This window comes from Podarcis raffonei, chromosome 3 (genome assembly GCF_027172205.1).
Source record: "Podarcis raffonei isolate rPodRaf1 chromosome 3, rPodRaf1.pri, whole genome shotgun sequence".
In the NCBI taxonomy this organism is placed as follows: Eukaryota; Metazoa; Chordata; class Lepidosauria; order Squamata; family Lacertidae; genus Podarcis; species Podarcis raffonei.
The window spans coordinates 75,562,623-75,586,159 of record NC_070604.1 but is presented as its reverse complement, the minus strand read 5'-3'; the positions used below and the strand labels follow the sequence as shown (position 1 = coordinate 75,586,159).

The 23,537-nt window shown below is 44.9% G+C and overlaps 1 protein-coding gene and 1 long non-coding RNA gene across 3 annotated transcripts in view; one reads left to right on the top strand and one right to left on the bottom strand.

The window, feature by feature from the left end:
• Positions 1–832: 832 nt before the first annotated feature.
• Positions 833–3,612, bottom strand: LOC128410769 (uncharacterized). 2 transcript variants are annotated; one of them, XR_008329603.1, is made up of 3 exons: positions 3,342–3,612; positions 1,243–1,463; positions 833–1,102 (listed from the first exon to the last, which is right to left on the bottom strand). It is a non-coding gene; the product is annotated as an uncharacterized LOC128410769 (long non-coding RNA). The 2 variants fall into 2 exon arrangements; XR_008329604.1 differs by having other exon boundaries at positions 1,243–1,447.
• A 21-nt stretch (positions 3,613–3,633) lies between these two features.
• THBS2 (thrombospondin 2) overlaps positions 3,634–23,537 on the top strand; it is a 43,888-nt gene continuing 23,984 nt past the window's right edge. Inside the window, exons 1-9 of the mRNA XM_053382427.1 lie at positions 3,634–3,984; positions 6,314–6,388; positions 7,812–8,368; positions 12,194–12,278; positions 16,481–16,674; positions 18,739–18,882; positions 20,009–20,105; positions 22,299–22,469; positions 22,969–23,145. Of these exons, the coding sequence (XP_053238402.1) occupies positions 3,978–3,984; positions 6,314–6,388; positions 7,812–8,368; positions 12,194–12,278; positions 16,481–16,674; positions 18,739–18,882; positions 20,009–20,105; positions 22,299–22,469; positions 22,969–23,145 (1,507 nt within the window). The 5' untranslated portion in view covers positions 3,634–3,977. The remainder of the gene's footprint in view (positions 3,985–6,313; positions 6,389–7,811; positions 8,369–12,193; positions 12,279–16,480; positions 16,675–18,738; positions 18,883–20,008; positions 20,106–22,298; positions 22,470–22,968; positions 23,146–23,537) is intronic.

The following is a 23,537-nucleotide window of genomic DNA, read 5'->3' as shown; positions in this document are numbered from 1 at the left end:
GCTAGAAAAGGGGAGAAGGAATCCACGTCAGGCACGGCTTCCCACAACTTTTGAAGTTCAGCAATTGGAACAGTCAGTAAGTGTGGTAGGCATGTTTCTGAATCACGCACAATTGCATTGCGCCCATCTCTTTTTTGACAGGCTTCTCCTTGAGAGAAAATGGATCCTGTGCTTTCATCTTGGTTTGCAGCAAAACATAATTTTAGGCTGCAGTCCTGTACACCAATGGCTCCCAATAACTAAGCACTGATAACCCCGTTTTCCAAAAGCCGAGCCATGGACCCCCACCTTTTTTTGAAAATGTTGATGTCTCTGTGGAAGTTTTTGATATGTGAATAGTGCCACCACACCCTTCGAGGTGTCCCAGCACAAAAATGGGGTGCATATCTTCCAGGCCACATTCCTGCATGAGTCACGTGACCCACACAAGAGTAGGGCAGCATTTTGGGGCACCACAAACTGGCGCAAGATGTGCATTTGGTTCACATGTTTTTGGCCACTGTGCTCTCACACAAAAGCACAGCCGCCCCCCCCCAAAAGGATGTCCCTGAAGTTGACGGGTATGTGCCATGAAGACCCTGGGTGGGTTCCATGGACCCCCTGGGGCCTGTGGACCACCAATTGGGAAACACTGCTATATGCAATTGCTTGGGAGGAAGCCCCATTGAAGCAAATGAGGCTGGCTTCTGAGTAGGCATGCATAAAAAGATTGCACTGTCAATAACCAAAATCCTGCTGTATAGGTACGATGCACCCAGTGTTTAATGTCTAAAAAGAGGGATACTATAGTACAAGTTTATCAGGATACTTGCCTAGAAGCCTTCCCAATACGTGCAAACTGGTTGGGAAAGAAGCATCCTCTGAAGGTTCTCAAAAGAGAGTCTTCCTTTTTATCTTACATCAGACCATGCATACCACTGCGAGCCATCCTGTTCATCAGAGTTAGAGACAAGTAGCACTCTTAGGTCTTAACAAGAAGGTCCTTGTTCCAAGCATATGGAATGTCCCGTCAATCACATCCACCTGCCAGCATGGAGGTCTCTGCACGTCTCTCTGTCGGAACAGTAGCTTTGCCGGACTAGTGTGTGTTGCTAAGAGCTTTCTGGAGGGACTCATAGAATTGCAGAGTTGGAAGGGACCCCAAGGGCCATCTAGTCCAACCCCTTCTCTCTCTCTCTCTCTCTCTCTCTCTCTCTCTCTCTCTCTCTCTCTCTCTCCCTGCAATGGACATATAATACCTACCTCTGCACTTGCTTCTGAATGCCCCCTCCTCATGTTCAGTTGTAAATAACAATGTGGCTGGCTGCATCATCCTGTCCAAAGGCTCCTTCGTACTTGTATGGGTGACTGGGGAAGGACCGTAGCTCAGTAATAGAATGTTTGCATGGAGAAGGTCACAGGTTCAATCCCCGGCATCTCCAGGCAATGCTGGGAATGTCTCTTGTGTCTGAAACATTGGAGAGCTGCTGCCAGTCAGTGTGGACAATTTTGTAAATGGTGTGTGGAAATGCCTCTCCATCCTGGGAACTTTTTTAAAAAAAAACAACAACATTTTTTATTATTAACAAACACTGCATAAAATGAGCATCAAAAGCAGAGAACAGAGAGGTAGAAGTCACTGGGCTGTATCCAGCAAAATGGTCATGGACCTTAGACTTGGCTCAGGAGTAGATGGGCAGCCAGTGCAAGTGGAAGGTCCTTGTGTGAACAGGATGAACTCACAGGATCCTACAGTAATGTCTAGCAACAGTCTGATGTTCTTCCCCCATCCTGCACCCACCAGCATCACCTTTGTACAGTGGATGAGTGCAGGGCTCAGGTAGGCAGCTGTTCTTCAAGAACAAGTACAGTACCTAACTTAGTCTTTCCTATATGCAAAGAAAGAACTTAGAAAGATGACCACTCTGTCTTGCCAGAGTGGTACATGCATTGGTTTTCTCCTGCTTGGACAACTGCAATGCGCTCCACGTGGGGCTACCTTTGAAGGTGACTTGGAAACTGCAACTAATCCAGAATGAGGCAGCTAGACTGGTGACTGGGAGCAGACACCGGGACCATATAACACCGGTCCTCAAGGATCTTCACTGGCTCCCAGTACGTTTCCGAGCACAATTCAAAGTGTTGGTGCTGACCTTTTATACCAGGCATAGGCAAACTCGGCCCTCCAGATGTTTTGGGACTACAGCTCCCATCATCCCTGTCCACTGGTCCTGTTAGCTAGGGATGATGGAAGTTGTAGTCCCAAAACATCTGGAGGGCCGAGTTTGCCTATGCCTGTTTTAAACCCTAAACGGCTTTGGCCCAGTATACCTCAAGGAGCATCTCCACCTCCATCATTCAACCCAGACACTGAGGTCCTCCTCCAAAGGTCTTATGTTGGTTCCCTCACTGTGAGAAGCGAAGTTACAGGGAATCAGGCAGAGGGCCTTCTTGGTAGTGGCACCTGCCCTGTGGAACACCCTCCCTTCAGATGTTAAGGAGATAAAGAATTACACAACTTTTAGAAGACATCTGAAGGCAGCCCTGTATCAAGAGGTTATTGTCTGATATTTTTATTATATTTTAAAGATATGCTATAAGCCACCCAGAGTGACTGGGGAAACCCAGCCAGATGTGTGGGGTACAAATATAATAATAATAATAATAATAATAATAATAATAATAATAATAATAATAATAATAATATCCTGAGACTGACTCTCTCTCCTCCTGGGGTGGGGGGTAAGGAAGCTGTGCTTGGTTATGTGCTGTACCCATGGAGGAAATGAGGATTTATTCCCACTTCCTGTGTGCAGCTGTGTGGCAGAAGAATGTAAAGCTCTTCCTTGCTGGAGATCTTCCAGCAAAGGCTGGGCAGCCATCTGTAAGGATTTGGGAATGCTCAATCCATCTGCGCCAACCTGGTGCCCTCCAGAGTTTTTAGACTACAACTCCCACTAGCCCCATCTTGAGGGCACTACGTTGGCACAAGCTGCTGTAGCTTCCGTGTGGAGAGCCAGTATAGTGCAGTGGTTAGTGTGCTGGAATGGGACCTGGAAGACTACAGTTCAAATCCCCACCCAGCCATGAAACTCACTGGGTGACCTCAGGTCAGTCGCTGCTTCTCAGCCTGACCTCCCTCACAGGATTAATTGAGGAGAACCACGTATGCCACCTGGAGCAACTTGAAGGGGAAAAGGTGGGATTAAAAATGCAATAAATGCATAAAATTTTCTACACTAAGAAGTAGGGATGGGGAGTTGGCCTATAAGGCACTTCTTCAGCTTTGGGTGAAGAGTGGCTGGGGAAACCCAGCCAAATGGGCGGGGTATAAATAATAAAATTATTATTATTATTATTACTTTGTAACTCTCTGTTCCTCAGCATTCATCCTTTGCTTCTTCTCCAAGCGGCCATCCAGAATCTGGACCCGTTTTGTCCCACCAGGAAATCCAACGGGATCATCAAATCGCTGGATGAAAACGAAGGCAAAAAAAACCCAAACACCCAAATTCCTCCCAAGTGTTTAGGAATGGGGAGGAGGTGTGACCATGCCTCATTCCTTTCTCCCTCTCGCTCCTCCCCTTCCCCAGACGAAGAGCTGCCAAATTGGGGAGGGGGGATTTTTGTGGTTCAGGATGTGGCTGGATGTGGGCTCGCCTTCCAGGTAGGCGAGCGAGCAAATTGTCCGCTCGGAATGGGGAATTATGTCATTGCCGCGGAGGGACGCCTTCCAAGAGCGTTTCCTCCGCTGGCTGATTGACAGGCCTCGCATGCGCGAGGAGCCTATATAAAGCAGGCGAGCCGAGCGCCGCTTTGAAAGGCAGCCCGGCTAAGAGGCGAAGCGGGTTTTTTGCGCGCACCTCCCCGGCCGAGGACTTGCCCTTACAGGGAGCTGACTTGGCTTCGCGCTCTCGCCACGGGACTTTGGAAACTCGCCGCCTGCTTGGAGTTGCATTGGGAAGCGGCAGCTCTCAAGAGCATCGCGGGGGACGTGCATGCCAGGTAACGACCCTGGGACCAGTGGGGACAGGTTGGAGCCGGATTGTGGGTGGATGGGTGGGGGTCAACACAGGGACGCCCCCGAGAGACCCAGGCAGCACCACCTCCAAGGACTGAAAGGAGACTTGCTCCCTAGGGTCGTCTTAATAATAAAGAAAATGGGCTGGAGCCAAATCAAGGGGGCGCGATCGCAGGACCTAAAGTCCCGTTGATTTCAAAGGAGATTAAGTGCAAGCATCCTACGTATGCAGTTTTCCAAGCTAGAAGGGTGCCTAGGACCGGAGCCTAAGGCTGTAATCCTAACTCCGTTTACCTGGGAGTAAGGGCCATTGAATTCAGCGGGTGGTATGCAACTAAATTTTACTCAGAGTAGGCTCGTTGAAATGAATGGACCTAACTCAAACGTGAATTTCAGTGCGTCTGTTCTGAGTAAATCGTATGGGAATGCCATTCAATAGAATGGGACGATTAAGATTGCACTGGATCCAATTCTTGTCTTTTCAACCCCTTTCTTTGGGCAGTTTCTCCGATTTTTTCCCATTCATTCCCTAATTTTTCCTTCTAAAGAAAGCTTTTTTTGACTTGGGCTCAAAAAGGGAGTAGATCTTTAGGATGAAGAAAGGGCACCATCCACCACTGGGAAGTTTTCCTGTGCAAGCCCCGTTGTCAGGAATGGCAGCTGGGAACACACACAAAAATGTAAATGCTCACAGCAGCTTGACAGGACAGGGGCCAATGCATAGTCTGATCAATATCTAGTGCATTGTATGATGCAATCCTAGATAGCTTCCAGAAAAAATGTTCAAGGCTAAGATGCAAGAACTCCTTTGGGGCACTGTCACGAGGAAGTTCTCATGTACAAACCCCTGCGAGAGTTATGGGAGCTTCCTAAGGGGAAACTGGCCTTTGTCACTCTATATAGCATCATTGTAGACTTTCTGTGTCTAGGGATGGCACTGATTTTCTTATGATAAGGGCATGGGTTGATAAGGTGACTTCAAAGTACGGTGTGATCCTTGTAGCCCGTAACACATACAATCCAACCATAATTAAGCAGAGGAATTAATTATGTGCACAATCCCACTTCTGGAAATATTCACCTTGCACAAAAATACCCAGTTTTGGTGTCTTCTTTGGGAAAGTGCAGCAGATAATGATGCAAGCTGTGGATGGGGGAGATTTACCCAGAAACAAATTCCCCCTAGTTCAATGGGACACCTAGTGAATCTACTCTGGATTGCAGCTGCGAACCTATAATTTTGGCTAGGGCAGGTCGTGAGATTTAAGTTTGCATCTCTTCAAGAAGTTTGGGTGTATAGAAATCATCAAGAAATGTATCCAGCAGAGGGCTAGGTCTACTCTCCTGAGTCCATTCAGACACAAGACAGATGTGTAGCCCATCCCTGTGCTTGTTTACTCAGAAGTAAATCCCACTGACTTTTCTAAGAGTTGGGCTGCAGTTCTAATAGTGTTACTCAGATGTAAATGCTGTGGAATACAATGAGGTTTACTCTCAGGTAAGTGGAGATTGGATTGGAGACGCAACATCACTTCATCTTGATGTGACACAATTGGTATAGAGAAGCAGGCTGTCTCTGTCTTTCCAGCAGTAAGAGAGTATGTATGTGTGAATGAGTGTGACTGAGACAGGGAGAGACTGGAATTTGCTATTGTAGCTTAATATATAAGTTAAATTACATGTGAAATGCTGCTGGAAATACCATTATCTTTCAAGAATGTAGCTCTATGGCTTGCCAAAAGTGGATTTAAGAGATGCAATAACTAGTAGACTATCTGAGAGCCCAGACGTCTCATGGAAAACTTCTGAAGACAATTCTGGTTGTATCATATATATTTCCTTGAATTTATTAGGAAGGATATTAAACACTTGAGCCTCCCCCCTCCACCGCACTGTGCATTTAAAGCGTGTGCTTTCACTAATGTTATCATAGTCAAGCCAGGATCAAGCACCTGGGTTCTCACACATATAGAGGCATTGTCAGAAATAATAAATGTCCTGTTTGCAGTGTATACCAGGATTCATAAAAAATGCCCCATTGATGGGTTGATTTTTAATCTTCGTCTACCACACAACAGTGAAAGTTTTCTGAGTGGTTTGCAAGTTAAAAAATACAACAGTGAAACATAAATATAGAATGGCAATTAATTGATGAAGGACGATTTAGAAATAGGTGACATAATAAAATAGCATCTGACAGAACCAACATTTGCTTTCAAAATAGTTGCTTCTGTTGTAAGGTTGTGGGAGACATGGGGAAATTTAAAAACAGACAAAAGTATCAACAATGTGCACATCTTGCTTTTTTCATAGGCATTATGCAGGACAGGAGCTGGCTGTTGTGGCTGACGATCTTGCTAGCTTTGTGGATTTCCTCAGAGGCTCAAGGTAGGTCTTTAAATATCTGTAGCATTGAGGCCAAGTATTTCCAGAGTGGACTAAAGCTCTGGCAACCGTAGCCTGATGCTTAAAAGGAGCTTGGCTTCTGCTCGCTCACTTGGCTTGGTCTTGAGAATAATTGCTCAATTATTTCTTTCCACAGCATGCCTGAAATATGAAACTAGCCTGCATAGATAATATACCTTACTATAAATGCATCAAGGAAAGTGGAGGGATATGTATGTAGATCAAATTGAGGGTTGGCATCAATTGGTCAAATTAATTTGTGGTGTAAGGAGCTCCCCCTTTTAGAGCACCAACTTAGTTGGCTAAAATGTATTTATATTTTGGTTCTCCTTGTTGGAAATTAGGATTCAGCTAGCAAGCTGAAAAACTACTAAAAATGCTTTGTTATTATTGTTTGTTGCATTTATACCCTACTACTCCCTAAGAAAATTCAGAGCAGCTTATATATGGCATCCCTATGGCATTCAGATTCTCACTTTGGATATTTGCAGACAGTTTGATTTGAAATTTTGTTGGACTGGATCCAGAGAAGAATTCTACACAGCCAGTGGGGTTTCCTGGCTCCCTTCCAACTACAGTAGGGTTTTCTGCACCCCTCTTGCCCACTCTATTGTATCACCTCTGCCCCCCAAAATCAATCTTGAGAGTTGAGGCACATGATGGGGTCTGGGAGTCTGCAGCAACACATAGAAATTAGGAGAATTTGTTGGGGCAGTCATGCACAAGTAGAAATGTATATTTCAACTTGAGCAAGGCATCTCTGGATCTAAGCCATTCAGTTTCATGAAGGATATTTTCCACACATTTTCCAAGAAGCAGTACCAAGTAGATGGAGTCCCTGAATTTGGTGTTTTGTGCCAAATGAACAGCCATTATTCACATGCCATTAGGAAGAAGTAATAGGCAAAGACACATAAGAGCCACCATTTTCAGATTGCCAGCATCTCAATTGGATGGGGGCTTCAATGGTAGGACTCGTAAGATTGCCTATATGTGGTCCCTGGTTCAATCTCAGATAGCAGGGCTAGGAGAGAATCTTCTACAAGTCCCTTAAGAGGACTGTCAGGCTAGGTGGACTGCCAAGTTTGATTGCTCCCTCATCTGCATGGACTGCTACTACTGTTTCTCTATAATGTTTGATGGTTCCCTGAGCATGCACCCACCCTAAGCATCAGATCATTTTCTTCATCATTTAAGTCATTGGAAGTGTGTTGGATTTTGATCAGGGAGACTTGAGTGTCCATTTCCATTTAGCTGGCTGGCCTTGAACAAATTAACTTAAGTTTACTCCATCTGTGAAAATTGGAGTATCTGTGACCTGCCTCATAAAGTGAGGGTGAATGAGATAACCCCATGCCTTACATTTCTTTGTTAATCATGTTCCTTCATGTTGTTGCCTTTGCAGATGATGGCCAAGAGGATGAGTCCACTTTTGACTTGCTGCAAATAAGCAACATAAACAGGAAGACAATTGGAGCAAAAGTATTTCGGGGCAGCAATTCCAGCCTCCCAGCATACCGCTTCATCCGGTTTGATCACATACCTCCAGTTAACTCGGAGAAATTAAAGCAGATTATTAAACTGATCCAGCGAAACGAGGGCTTCCTTCTTGTAGCCACCTTCAGGCAGGACAGGCTGGCCAGGGGCACCCTCTTGGCACTGGAAGGCCCTGGCACCGCTCAGCGCCAGTTTGAGATTGTTTCCAATGGCCGAGAAAATTCACTCGAACTTTCCTATTGGATAGATGGCTTCCGGAAGAAGTATCTTTTGGAAGACGTGGACCTAGCCGATTCACTATGGAAGAACATCACAGTACAAGTAGCTGGGGAAAACTACAGTCTCTATGTTGGTTGCGACCTCATTGACAGTGTGAGCCTGGAGGAGCCTTTCTATGAAAACCTGAAAGCCGAGAAAAGTAGAATGTATGTGACAAAAGGATCTGCCAGAGAAACTCACTTTCGGGTAGGTAACCTACAACACCCGTGAGGTCAATGACGTGCAGTTCAATCCCTGTGCATATCTACTCAGGGGTTGTAATGAATTCAGCGAGGCTTCCTCCGAGGTTGGTGTGAATAAGATTGCAGCCTTATAATGAGATCCTGACAGAAGGCAGCCCACATAGTAGCCCCACTGAGACTTTTGTCTTGGACTGTGCAATGGGAAGGGTGGCAAATTTGCGCAGCAGAGGGATAAATCTGTGGGCAAGGGAAGAATGTGGTGAAATGGTGACTGCTCTGCCTCAGACAGAAGAATGTCTTGTGCTGGTCCTGGATACTGTTTAGTTTGCCTTATGTATGCTTAACAATGTAAACTCTTAGGCCAGAATTAGAGGGGATTCAATTGGCACTTTTGGAGAACCAGCTTCTCCCTTGACTCTGGTGCAATGATAGTGCTGTTCTCTTTCTGACAACTCTTCACACATACTTAGTCTAATTGTAAAGGGATGCAGGAATATTTGCCCCAAGTGAGGAAGGGCTATCTCTGTTTGATTCATCTTCGCTCTGTGCCAAGGTCACAGAAGTGAAAATGGAGATGTTTTCCATAAAGGGGGGTGAGCACTATGCAACAAGGCTCTTCAGCTGTTTGTCCAGAAGCCACTCCAAGATGGGAGAAGGAGCTGTCTAAAACCCTGACACTTTTTGGCCCACTTGCTATATCCAAACCTCTGAATGTCCACCAAGAGTTGTAGATTGGCAGCATGGAGGCCATATAGGCTTCAGTCCTCTACACACTTACCAGGGAGTAAGCTCCATTAAAGTCAGTGAGGCTCGCTCCTGAGGAGAAGTGTATAGAATTGCATTGGCAGCTTCTGTTAAGATTTGCTGCTCTAACATCTACACCACACTGGCTGTCATGTCTGGGGTAGGATGGGGAAATGACTCAATAATATCAGCCACACATTTTGTTAGCTACACTTGTGAGGAGAGGAGGGAGACACGGGGTTGCTGTTTTTGGCAGGAAACCATTGTTCTGCACTGCATCTTGTTCTGGCCTCAATGGCAAATGTCATGGTCAGGTAAAAATAAACCTGACCATGGCCACTCTATCTTTTGGCTATTAGAATGCTACCTTTGCTTTTTGTTCAACTGGATGATTCCTCAGAGCATGAGCCAAGAGCTCCACTTTCTGATGGCTAAAGAATTAACTTAACCACATGCAGTAGGGGCCGGTGTTCGTTGGGATAGCAAGGTGGAACCAATGACAGATGGAGCCAGCAAATTCTGGTTGTGTTCCTCTCTTTTGCTTTTCCCTGATGAAATTTTCCAAGGCCAACACTGAGGGGCAGTGGGAGGAGACTGACAGGCAGTGTCATCCCATGGCCTGGATGTAAGGAAGGAAGCAAACAGGTGGGGGCTGGCTGAAGACAGACTGAAGCTGGTGGGGCAGTGGCTACTTTGTCCTAACATGCCAACCTCCACTGCTCACCTGAATTAACCAGAGTTCAGGTGGATGGTTTGGAGTGCTTTTACTGAAGCTCACTGGCTGATGCTCATTGGCTGCTGAACACTGGGATTTGGTTTGCATGTGACACTAAGCCAATCCATGTGGGTTCCCACAGCAAAAGTCATGACTGTTGCACTCTTCCAGTTCTGCCGCTGCCTTGTTACTCAGGACTAAGTCAAAGTTTGGCATAGCATTGCATTCAAATCTGGGCTCATGGTTTGTCTCACTTCAGGCAAATCATGAGTTGTAAACAAGGTTTGTTCTTCGTTTATTGCCTTTGGTTTGACTGGAGCAGAGGTGTCATCTTCTTAAGAGGATTGAGGAGGCCCGTGTCTGATGTTTTTCAATTTTTTTATGTGTTGTAAGCTGCCCAGAGTGGCTGGGGAAACTGACAATTAGAACTTCTGGCAATGCTGAAGAGAGCTGGTGGAATATTTTATCCCATGCTGAGAAATTACTGCCCTGAGCCAACATATTAGCTACAAACAATAGTATTTATTCTAGTAATTTGGATATGTGGTCACTGTGCCCCTGTGCAGGGATGGAGGACCTATTCGGATTGTCTGTGCTTGAAGACTGGTGGAATCTGATGGAATCCTGAATGCTCTGGGGGATTGTGTCCTCGAGTACTGTCCGGCAGAGCTTTTCTGGGTGGTGGAGCTTTTGGAGCCCTTGTAAACCTACCTTGAAAAGCTGCAAAGCACTTTGAGGGCAAAGTCACACACATTTGTTCTGACCTTGACACCACTGTTAATGCAATCTGCTGGAGGCATCTAGAGCACTGTCTTGGCTGGTTTGGGATCAGGTTCAGTTATTGAGACATGGGAACATGGATAAGGAATTTGAGTCTTTGGCCAATACATCCCCTTTCCAAAGACCCTCATTGGACCCTAAAGACACAACTGTCAATTAGTAGCAACTATCCTGGTTTTGGACAAGTTGCTGGAGAGGGTGGAGGCTGAGCAACTGCAGGCGTGCTTGGAGGAAGCCACATATCTTGACCCAATTCCATTATGCTTCAGGCTTTGTTTTAGCAGTGAAGTAGCTTTTGGCCATCTTGATTGACAAGGGGAGGACAAAGGGAGTACAACCATATTGATGCTCCTCAAATCTCACAATGGCTTGTGACCATAGTCTCCTCCTGAACTGACTCTCAGAGTTGGGAGTAGGAGGTAGGGTTTTTCAGTGGTTTCTCTGGTTTCAGATATTACTATTAGCATTAGGGATCTATAGGAAACTTTTCAAAGCAGTCATTAGAAGATTTGAGGGAAAGTGTCATCACTATGCAAATGACAAATTTCTCCTTGACATGGGCCACAGATGAAGCTGTGAAGATGCTTGACCAGTGTCTGAAGGCAGCACTAGGTTGGATGAGGGCCAACAAACTGAAACTGAATTCTGACAAGACAGAAAGCTCCCAGGTTCAGGAATTAGGAAGGTGGCCTGTTCTGTAGGGGGTTGCATTCACTCTGAAGGACCAGGTGCAAAGTCTGAAGGAACTATTGGATTCAAGTCTGAAACTTGAGTTCCAGGTGATCACAGTGACAAGGAGTGCTTTTTTCCAGCTATGACTACTTCACCAGCTATGGCTCTTCCTGCACAGGGATTTCCTGGTCACAGGGACCCATGCTCTAGTAACCTCCTGTTTAGATTCCTGTAATTCACTGTATGTGGGGCTGCCCTTGAAGATGTTCCAAATACTGAAACTAGTTGAAAACGCTGCAGCCAGATTTTTGAGGTGTCTGTGTGAGTTCATGATACAGTTGTTCTTAAACACTTGCACTGCTTGCTGATTAGACACTGGGCCAAATTCATGGTTTAAGACTTGATGTAAAAATCCCTAACTGACTTTGGACCCATCTACCTGAAAAAATGCAAGGTTTAAGGTTGTCTCTGGCAGTCCTGTTAGCAGAATTATATTTAAGGGAGGCTCATAGTTTGCAAGAGGGTCTTTTCAGCAAAGGCACCCTGACTTTGGAATACCCCCCCCCATGATGTGTGGCTGGCACCATGGTTTTCATTGCCAGCTAGAATCCTTTTTCTTCTGCCAGGCCTGTGGGTAATGTGACATCTGACCTGTTTTGATGAGAGCATTTGATTGGTTGTTATGCAGGACTCTTTTTTTGCTTCATTTCTCTGTTTAATTATGTGGTGATCAGCCCTGGGGTCTGCTGAAGAAGGGTGGAATATATGGTATTTAAATGAATAAAACAAACAAACAATTTATGCATGATTAAATTCAGTCAAGGTTGAAGAAGTTCTGAAGGAGGCGGGAAGTAGACTAATGATCTGCTGTTACCTTAAATGATACAAACATTTTGTGTGTGTGTGTCTTCTTTGCAGGGTCTCCTCCAAAATATTCATTTAGTTTTTGGAACATCAATAGAGGATGTCTTGCGCAGCAAAGGATGCCTGAGGAGCCAGTCCGGTAAGAAGAAGAAAAAGTGCCATTCTTATTGCTCACAGTAATTTGAGGGAGTGGCCACACATACCATCAGTTTGTATTGGCTCCTTCCGATAATATGCAGAATGAATTAAAATCTGTACTAACAGAGAGTTCTGCAAAGGCTCAGTTTCATGCTGCTGTCAGATGAGCTTCACCAACCAATCACGTCTACAGATGACCTCTGTGATGGAGCTTAGGATGGGCTTAGGCCAGGCATCCCCAAACTCGGCCCTCCAGATGTTTTGGGACTACACTTCCCATCATCCCTGACCACTGGTCCTGTTAGCTAGGAATGATGGGAGTTGTAGTCCCCAAACATCTGGAGGGCCGAGTTTGGGGATGCCTGGTTTAGGCTGTCTCTAAGGTACAATGGACCTAAATTGTTCAGGGCTTTGTATCTCCTTTGTACTATAAAGAATGATATTGCCAGGTGACTCTTTTGTATGAATGCTGATCTTTAAAGAAGCATCATTTATCCTTGACACACATATACAAGAGAGGATTTTAGGTCCAAACATCTCCCCAGACATGTTATTTATTACTTATTTTAAAAGGCTAAAGCTTCCCCCCTTTTTTGCCTCTCTCTTAAGACACAAAGCCTGAGACAAGTGAACGTCAACATTTGTGATCAAATGTGAAGTATTTGGTGAGCTGCATTGAAAGGCCGGGTTCTACTTTTCAATATGAATAAATAAAATTGCTCATTAGTAGTAGCATTTCCACTTGGAACCATTTTGACTTTCAGAGTAAATCGTGTTTACTACCAGGGGGAAAAAACCAGAAAGTGGAAAGATGTAAGACTCCCATCATAGGCTGGTCCCAGATGTTGCCTTTTACTTCCACAGGCTGTCCGCCTTTGTTGCTTCTGCCATAGCTTGTGCCAACAAAGCTACTGCACTGACTTTAGTAATCTTAAAAACATTCAGTTCAAAATCTGAAATTAATGATCTCAAAAGTGTCACATGTGGGACTTACATAAATTTTCATGGCAAGAATACGTCTTTTCATTGAGTCAAGATGACACTCAAACAAGTGGCATTTCATGATAAATTACTTTATTGTGCTGTGTTGCATTTTTAGAGTTTCCGGTCTACAGCTAAGATATTTAAAGTTCTTAGCTCTGGAAACAATTCATTATAAACTTTTGGAAAATGTTTACTTAACTGTTGTCACCATGTTTAGATTGATTAGCTCCATTAGCTGCAATTAATCATTTCCCTCCCCAAAGTTTTTTGTTGATTCTTTAGCTGTATTTCTATGTCTTTGTTTATTTTCAGATCTAATATGCAGTTCTGCCCTTTATAATATTATTTGCTGTCCTGGAATCATTCCTGATTTACATTAATACATCAAGTCAGATCATGACCTTCTTCGATTATTTTTGTTACCGTGCCATTGATAGTACAAGCAAAGAAATAGAGTGACAGATTTATGAGCAAGTTTTAAGGGCCACCCTTGAGTGGGCTCCTCCCTTTGTTGTAATACTGAAAAATAGAATGGCTTTGGCATGGTTTGCATGACATGGTAAGCCAAACTATGGCTTATTGAGGCCACGTGGATGTGTAGGCTCCTCAAGAGAAGCTCTCAGCTGCTTTGCTCCTTCCTGGTCTTTTTTGTTCCTCATCCCACACTGTGATGAACTAAGCCGTGGTATGGCATCCTGTGTTGTGTGAACCAGGACTTGTGGTTAAGCTCTCTCCTAACTAAGTCCAAGGTATCGTCAAGGTTTATTCTTAGCTGCAGCTCATGGGTCGCAAGGAGAGAGCTAAACTATGAGCCTGGGTTTGCCCAACATGCTAAGCCAAACCTTGTTTTAGCTCAGCAAAGTGAAGGGGTAAAAAAGACCAGGGATCAGCAAGGTAGCTATGAGCTCTTCTCTGGGAGACCACACGTTTGTGTGGTCCTGGTAATCCTTACTGCGAACGAGGCCTTTATAATGCAATACCGTTTGGTAAATAAGTTTGTATTCTGTTCACCACCACTAAACATATGGCTGCTTTAGTATTTCTTGAGGGTACCTAAGGAACATTAGTTTTAGTGAAAATATGTGAGGTATGATGCGCAGATCAAGCCTACATGCTTACTGAGAAGTAGGTCCCAGTGGGTGGAAGCCAATATAGTGCTAAGTCTCTCCTTCCATCAGGGCAAAGATTTCTCCTTGAAAAGTGGAATGTTTCTTGCTTTCCTCCCCGTTTCCCCCTAAATCTGTTCTAGGGGTTCCCCTCTGGAGCAGATTTGGGGAAAGCATGGGGCGCACTGGGGGGAGGAGAATGCAGAAAGTCCTGTTACACAGTGCATGGAGATCCTTGCACTGCTGGGACACAGCAGTTATATACCACACACCAATTTCAGTAGGATGTCCTCCCTGGTACATATGCATAGCATCTACCTGACATCATAGAATGGGGATGGCCATGCTTGCCTGTGGCCTATGAAGTATTCAACGCCCTCAACCTGATGAGTGGTAGGAGCGCAGCTTGCTCCAATAGCATAGCAGGGGTGACTTGCCAGATGTGGTTGGACTCCAGCTCCCATAATCTCTGATCATTGGCCATGTTGCCTGGAGCTGATGGGAGTTGGAGTCCAGCAACACCTGGAAGTCCAGCAATATCTGGAGGTCCACAAGTTCCTGATCCCTGATTTTATTTCTGCTTGTGATTTAGTATATAGTATGCTGTACCTGATGATGTGCACTCCATTTACAGCCGAATTGTGCCAATTTTATTGTAGGGTCTCTCCACTCCTGAGGGGGTTAGTTTGTGCAGCAGAATAAACTTTCAGCCCCCCAACTGCTCTCTGCAGTGGCTCCCAAGAATGTGGGAAATGACCACCTCAACAATAAAAGATAAGCTCCTATAAGTCATACTGAAAGTTGCCCCAAATCATAATGATGCAAAGGTATCAGAGTATCATCTTGCACATGTACAATGAGATGCATGTCATCTGAATTTGCACTATTTTTAAAAATGTGGCTGAGACTCCAAGAGGATGACAGTAAGACAGCTCCGTGCGTGCAAAGGAAATGCTTGCTACTCTTTCCCCATTCAGTGATCTGGTTTTGGCCAAGAAACATAACAACTAGGGGAGGAAGCGTCCCTGAGTTTACAGTCTGGTTATGTTGTCAGTACATGCTCTTTTGGCATAAGCACTGTGCCAGCAGCAAGTATGCTTTGACTGGTGTATATTGCTGCCTGCAAAAGCATCTGCTGCAAATGCGTCTGCTTAGAAAAAGCTATGCTGCTTGTGCTTCTTCATTCCCTTCAGACACACATTTAAAATAAATTGTGCTGGGTAGGGCTATGCTGAACCTTTACTTCCTTGATTTTGGAAGCCAGAAAGTAGTGCTCGGAGAGAATAACATTCCCTGAAAAAAGAACCTTGCAAGGAAAAGCCTATGCACATTTACTCAGAATTAAGTTGCACTTTGTTTAATGGTCCTTACTCCCAACTAAAGGTGCATAGGGTTGCAGTCTTAATTCATCCTTTTTCGTGGCTTCTTGCCACTGCTTATATCTATAGCTATTGCTTTCAATTAATCAAGCCAAAATGTTCATCTTATCAGCACTGTGTTCTTATAATTCTTTGGGACTAAAATGTCAACAAGCATTCAACCCATTCTTGTCCCCCTGCCAAAGTGATCATGAAACCTTGGGAACATGTGATACTACATCAGCATCATCAGCATCACCATCATATTTGTATACCTCCCTTTATCTGTAGATCTCAGGGTGGTTCACAACATAAAATTACAATATAAAAACCACAAAATACATAATAAAAATCAGAACAAAAGCAAACCAATAATCCCCCTTCCCACAACACATTTAAAAGGGCATCAGATGTCAATCAGCCATACTTAAGCTTTTAAGTGGATAGTATTTAACATTGCATATGTTCAATTGCCCTGTCCTGTGTTCCTAAAAGACTTTTCCATTGCCTCTAAACCTGTAGACCTCTTTGAGAGCTGGAATCTAAACAGTGAAAAGGAATGACTATAATTGGAAGGGGCCAACATCCAATCCTTCTGTTATACCCTTGAGTATAATTTGGCATCAAACTTGTTCCAAGAGAGATACAGTTACAATCCACCTTTAGTACCAATGTATAATTTGAGCCAAAAGTTGTAATCAGGGAAAAGCTGTTGCATATACGTAATGGGTTTTATTTTACTTCCTCCCTTCCAGCTGAAGTGAACACAATCAACGAGAGCACTGAGATCCTTCACCTTCCTTCTGTCATGACAGAGTATGTTGGTGAAAACACAGAGAAAAAGGCAGAATTCTGTGATCGCTCTTGTGAAGAGCTAGGGTCTATGTTTACGGAACTCACTGGACTGCGTATTGTTGTCAACAGCTTAACAGAAAAGTTAGAAAAAGTGGTAGGTATCACCAGTGTGTTCTGCTCTAGATGTCTGGTCATTCATTTGCAGCGATTGCTCCTCAAGATTAGCAGCAACAAATGAACAGTCAAGTTACTGGCACTATAATAAACCCTTTGTTTGGGTATCTACCAGACATTGATAAAGAGAACACTTATACATGTTGGAAACATACCAAAATATTGTATGAAAATTGTCTGAGAATAGTGGGATGGTGTATTAGTTCTGATGTCACCTCAGGAGCTTCCCATGCTATAGGAGGACACACCAGGTAGAAAATTCTGAGTGTTGTGAAAGGGTGGAGTGGCTTCTGTTCTAGGTTCCAGCCATCTAGCCATGCCCTTCTCGAGGATGTTCCATTCCATTCTCTCTCCCTCAGCTTTCCATTCTCCCCCCACCCATCAATCAGCTAGCAATCTTCAGCCAGTTAGCCTGCTGGGGCTTTGAGTGTGTTTGTGTGCTGCCCAACACACAAGTTGAAAGACATTGCAAGGTGTTATATGTGGGTACCACTGTACACAGGTAGATCTCAGCCATGCAAGGAGGGAGACCTTCATTGGGCAGGGTCCCTGCTCACGAGAAGGAGCTCTACCAGCTTACATCTGTAGGTGGGGAGAACTTCTGTCATCTGTTGAACAAGCAGACATCTGTAGAGTATGGCAATGATGGGATAGACTGCTGGGCTCCGCAACTGGCTTCCACATGTTTTTTCAGCACATGGAATGATTCGTGTGAACCACATTAAGGACAGCCTTGATGCTGCTAAGACAATACTTTGTCGTGGGAGACAGCTGGATGATATTTTTTTTTCAGTTGCCAGAGAAAGGATGAACACACAGGCCCCAGGGTTTTGGGGGGGGTGGAGAGAGAGGGTGACAAATGAGAGGACTAGATTTGCCTCTGTGCTCAAATGGTGTGGTTAGGTTAGTGCCAGGTGATTTGGCACCGTCCAGATACCTGTGTGACACTGGCAAAACTGCCCTCTTCACCACATGCGGAGTACTGTTGCACTTGCTGGTGCAAATATTGCATTCCAGCAACTGCATTTAGGAGTCTGATTACTGGGACGCAGGGACTTGCCGGTAGGTAGCTGTGCCTTCTGGGACAATGTCACAGGGGCAGATGAGGGAAGTGACCCCCTACCCAGTCCTATGCCTACCCATCTCCTGGAAAACCATAGTCCCTGGAAAGGCTCTTGGTGGCTAATCCTTAAAGTATTTGTGTGTTGCACATACTACCACTGCCAGGGGTGGCATGTCCCATTTTGCCCCTTGAGGTGACATGGAACGTGCCTGCTGCACTGCGCCACTGCCACTGGCAGAGAAGTAGCACTGACATCAGTGTCAGTATCCAGCGAGATCTCACGAGAGCTCACTGAAATCACCAAATCTCTTGTGCTCTGTGAGATCTCGCAAGCTTTTGGCGAGATTTCACAGCAAATCAGCACTGATGCTGCACGCCACTTCTCTCCCAGTGGTAGAAGTGGTGGGGCAGGTGGGGTGCCTTCAGGGGCTCCCACCTTCTGCGGTGGCTGCTTCACCCCACCTCATGAAGTCATCAGGCCAGCCCTGATCATTGCATGGTGTTAATGCATATGCAGGCACCTTGATAAATCATATAGAAAATACATGAATGTGCCTTGTTTGTCATTGCCTGGCTTTTGTTCCATTGTCTGCTTCAGTCTGTGTTATGAATCAACTTCACATATTTGAAAAAGACCTGAAGTAGTCTAGCACATGTCTCAAGAGTGAAATCATCTTCCATTTTAAGGAAGATGAGTGATACTGGAAGACAATCTCTTCAGTAGAATTTATGGAGATCTGTGTAAGCACTGCAAGCCCAGATTGTAACATTAGCTGGGACATTTGCGCCCAGAGGAACAGTGCTCTCACTGAATTGTTTGCTTCTTTTCTGGCTCAGTTTAGCTGGGTGAAAGAAGGAATCTGTTCTGAGCAGCCTAGCTTTCCATGCTGAGAGTTAGTGAGAGTTTCACCCTTCTCTGACTATGGTGCATTGCAAAAAGGCCAACTCATTGCTACTGATGCTACCTGTTTTATTGTACAGTCTGAGGTGAATGAGAAAATTGTGTCGGAATTGCTTGGCCCCAACAAAACACTCAAGAACCAGTCGGCTTGCTGGCAAGATGGCCGTGAGTTTATGAATAATTCGCATTGGGTTGTGGACAGCTGCACGAAATGTCACTGCCAGGTAAGGCACCAATGAATCATTTACTCTTCCCCACCCAATCACACGGAGTTTCTTTTCAGCTCTGCATAGTACATTGGCACCTTGGTTCCCAAAATCAATCCTTTCTGGAAGTCTGTTTGACTTCCAAAATGTTTGCAAACCAAGGCACGGCTTCTGATTGGCTGATTGGCCCCGGAAACAATGCCAACAGCTGAAGCGGACATTTGGCTTCCAAATAACTTTTGCAAACTGGAACACTTACTTCTGGGTTTGCGACATTCGGGAGCCGATTTGTTCAGGAGCCAAGCCATTCGGGAACCAAGGTATCACTCTAATGGGCTATTTTAATAGGCAACTATCTCTTTCTGTTGGGCTTTGCACTGCCCTGTAATTTCAATTATTATTATTATTATTATTATTATTATTATTATTTATTTGGCAGATTGCCTTTGATAAACTGTTATGATGGATAGCCACATATTCTTGGGGTTGAATCAATACATCTGTGGAGTGGACTGCCACTCATGCAATGGGATTTCCCCTTCCTCTTCCATAACCCTCCAGAGCAGATTTTGGAGGAATGTAAGGAGCTGCAGAGTGGCGAAGAAGGGCAATTCCCATTGTGTGGATGGAACTCTGCTCACCTCACCCCATGTTGAATTCCTTGGCCTTTAGTAGCCTGGGCCGTCCTCTCTCCCTCATGCTGCACCACTAACTAAATCTGGCGTCATCAACCCTAATGGGGATGCAGCTGTACAGTTTGGCCCACCTGCTGTCACTGATGCAAAACTACAAGCTTTATTATTGATCGACTAGAGGGTGTTATAGCCCGTTCTTCTGTGTGACATCTCATATTGTCAGCTGCATAAGTCTCTGATGGAAAATAGCATGGTGCCTGTTGCACTTTTTGATGTGCATTTTTTGTCAGTAAGGCAAACTTAGGTACTCAGCCTAATTCCTGCAAGGAACATTTTGCCTTGCAGAGGGTTGGCCTGGAGAACCCTTGGATCCCTCCCAACTCTGCAATTCTATGATTATATTACTTTTTCCTTCATTTGAAGAATGTCCTGCCAAAATATAGGGTATTTAGATTGACTGATATTGGAGTAATGGTTGCATGTGTTTTTTCCCCCCTTTGCACATACAGAACTCTAAAACGATATGCAATAAAATCACATGCCCAGCTGTTCACTGTGTCAGCCCCACTTTTATTGATGGCGAGTGCTGCCCTGTCTGCTCTCACTGTAAGTATGGCATGCAAGGATAGCTTATTGAATGGGGTAACTGTGCCCCTGAAGGACCAGGTGCGCAGCCTGGGAGTCATTTTGGACTCACAGCTGTCCATGGAGGCACAGGTCAAATCTGTGTCCAGGGCAGCTGTTTACCAGCTCCATCTGGTACATAGGCTGAGACCCTATCTGCCTGCAGACTGTCTCGCCAGAGTGGTGCATGCTCTGGTTATCTCCCGCTTGGACTACTGCAATGCACTCTACGTGGGGCTACCTTTGAAGGTGACTCAGAAACTACAACTAATCCAGAATGCGGCAGCTAGACTGGTGACTGGGGGTGGCCGCCGAGACCATATAATACCGGTCTTGAAAGACCTACATTGGCTCCCAGTACGTTTCCGAGCACAATTCAAAGTGTTGGTGCTGACCTTTAAAGCCCTAAACGGCCTCGGTCCAGTATACCTGAAGGAGCGTCTCCACCCCCATCGTTCTGCCCGGACGCTGAGGTCCAGCGCTGAGGGCCTTCTGGCGGTTCCCTCATTGCGAGAAGCAAAGCTACAGGGAACCAGGCAGAGGGCCTTCTCGGTAGTGGCGCCCGCCCTGTGGAACGCCCTTCCAGCAGATGTCAAAGCGATAAACAACTACCTGACATTCAGAAGACATCTTAAGGCAGCCCTGTTCAGGGAAGTTTTTAACGTGTGATATTTTACTGTATTTTTGGTTTTTATGGAAGCCGCCCAGAGTGGCTGGGGAGGCCCAGCCAGATGGGCGGGGTATAAATAATAAATTATTATTATTATATTATTATTATTGTTAAAAGCTTGCATAGTAGGGAAGTCTCAGCTTGAATACCTCTTGCTGGGTCTACAAAGAGCAAGGCTGCAGATGATTCCAGTTAGACTTCCTATGTCAGTGTTGCACACTCAACTAGCTATACACTATGTGCTGTTACTGCTTGGGTGATCCCTGAATGTTTTGCCACCTGCATCAATTTCTTCATTTGAGGAAACTACTGCAGGGAATAACATATGACAGAAGGAGGAGCAGGAGAGGTGCAAGATTCTGACTTCTGGGATGATTGCCATTTTGCTAAGGCAGGGACCCTGTGACCCTCCAGTTATTGCTGAACTGTAACTCCTATCAGCCTCAGCCAGCATGGCCAGGAGTCAGGGCTGATGGGAGCTGTAGTCCACATTGAAGTGATCATCTTCACACAGGGATTTCCCACTTCAGTTTTTACAAGGGGAAGAGGTTGCCGGTTTACTGCTGTGTGATGCTCACTTTCCATGTGAACAAACCAAGTATATCAGTGAGAAGCCTTGAGAAATTACCTTTCTCTCAGAGAGGAGAGAGATTTGCATGTGAAGAGCAAATTTTCAAATGGGACACTTAAAAAGAAGACGTTATTGAAGTAAATCAAACAAAAATAACAGAGGTACAAAAAAGCAACACAGTATATCAGGGAGAGACTTACTATTAAGTTGGTAGAGTACTTAAGACCATTAGGAAATCTACATATCACATTGCACTGTGCAGAGTGAGTCCTTTGTGTCTACCTTGGTTGTATATAAAATAAATTCCCACCAAACCACATAGAATTTTTCCAGGGTCCATCAAGCCTTTGGCAACATGTAATTTATGAGTTCTTTTCCCCCCAGTTAATGCCAAAATCCACGTATCATTATACTAAAGTGAATATCACAAGTCCTGTAAGGATTTCCATTTGGGGGCAACTGAGGTTTTGGCAGCCACTAGTAGCCACGTCAAGAGGTCCTGAGAGCTGAAACCTTTCAAATTGTTTGCCCCATAGATTTTGTAAACAAAGTGGCAGTGAGGCTGGAATGTGATGTTTGAGTATTTTGGTCATTTCTTGACAATTGTCCAGAATTTGAATACTTGTGAGCAGCCCCAACACAGAACACTATTGGAGCACATAGCTTTACAGACCAAATGGACAATATGCTTTGATAGTGATGTGTAAGTCAAACAATGCCAACAATAATAATGTGTAGCTAGTTGGGCTGTGTCTATTCAGTGCTTCAGGCTGTATATGGGCTTAAGCTTTGAAGAGCTAACCCAACAGATGCATTGGTTCACCTGTTTATTTTGGCTTATTTTTTGGCTCCCTAATGTATCTGCAAATTCCAGCAGGCTTTTACATGTGAACAAGACCGTTCAGGGCACCTCTATGATTCTTCTGATTTGCAGCTGACGACAGTGAAGAAGGCTGGTCACCCTGGTCTGAATGGACAGAATGCTCTGTCACTTGTGGATCTGGAACCCAGCAACGAGGAAGGTCATGCGATGTCACCAGCAATACTTGCCGAGGGCCCTCCATTCAAACAAGAACCTGTTCCCTCGGGAAATGCGACAATCGCAGTGAGTGTTTGTAATGTCAAGCTTTTATCTTTGTAACTTCTCCTTTGCTTCTCAAACAAGCAAATGCTACTCACCTGGAATCAATCTTGTATGCAAAAGAAACACATCCACGCATGAAAGAGCTTGTGTGACATTTTTTTTAGATTCATCAGATGTTAAGATGTGACCTGAACTACTCTCCTTACCCACAAGGCAAAGAGGTAGATAATAGATAATAGATAATTGACAGGTGAGGACACCTCTCTTTGTGTCCCACATAGGACTATCCAGCTATGGTTAGCACATGGGGGCAGTAAACATATGGCCACTTTGACATTGATAGACATGGCTGAAAGTTGGTGTGAAAGTTGCTGTCAGATAATCACAGCTGCCAGTAGTATTTGTACTGCAGATACAGTTTTCCTTACGTTGCTAGGCATTAAAGGGGAATTTCCATTAGAGCCTTTGACGATTTAGGGACAGAGCCTTGAACTGTGATTCTTTTTCTCTCCTTGATCAGTACGGCAAGATGGCGGCTGGAGCCACTGGTCCCCTTGGTCTTCCTGTTCTGTGACCTGCGGGGTAGGCAACATAACTCGCATACGTCTCTGCAATTCCCCCATCCCACAGATGGGTGGGAAAGGCTGCAAAGGAAGCGGAAGGGAAACAAAAGAATGTGAAGGAGTCCCATGTCCGAGTAAGTGTTTTGGTTTGCATTCAGCCTCTGATAAGGTTGCAGTCTAGATGTCAACATTACTCAAGCTGAAATAACCTAACCTATACATTTGGGATCAGCAACTGGGGCTCTGTTAGACTGAATCCACATCTACTTGGCCCTTCAGATAAAGTGATAAAAAGTATGCAGGCCATAAAGGAATCTATGGCAGTAGAACTTTCTGGCACACTATTTTAGAGGGTCTGCCTTGAATGGGCAACTTTTTACTCACTTTTCAAAGAACCCCTTCTGGAAAGCTGGTTGCTGTGCAAGGCAATAAATAAATTATGTAACAGGTGGTGTGGGTGGCATCACTCATCTGACCTCTGGTCTACCAGGAGGTAGAGGGGGAAAGCATGAGTTGGCATGGTGGA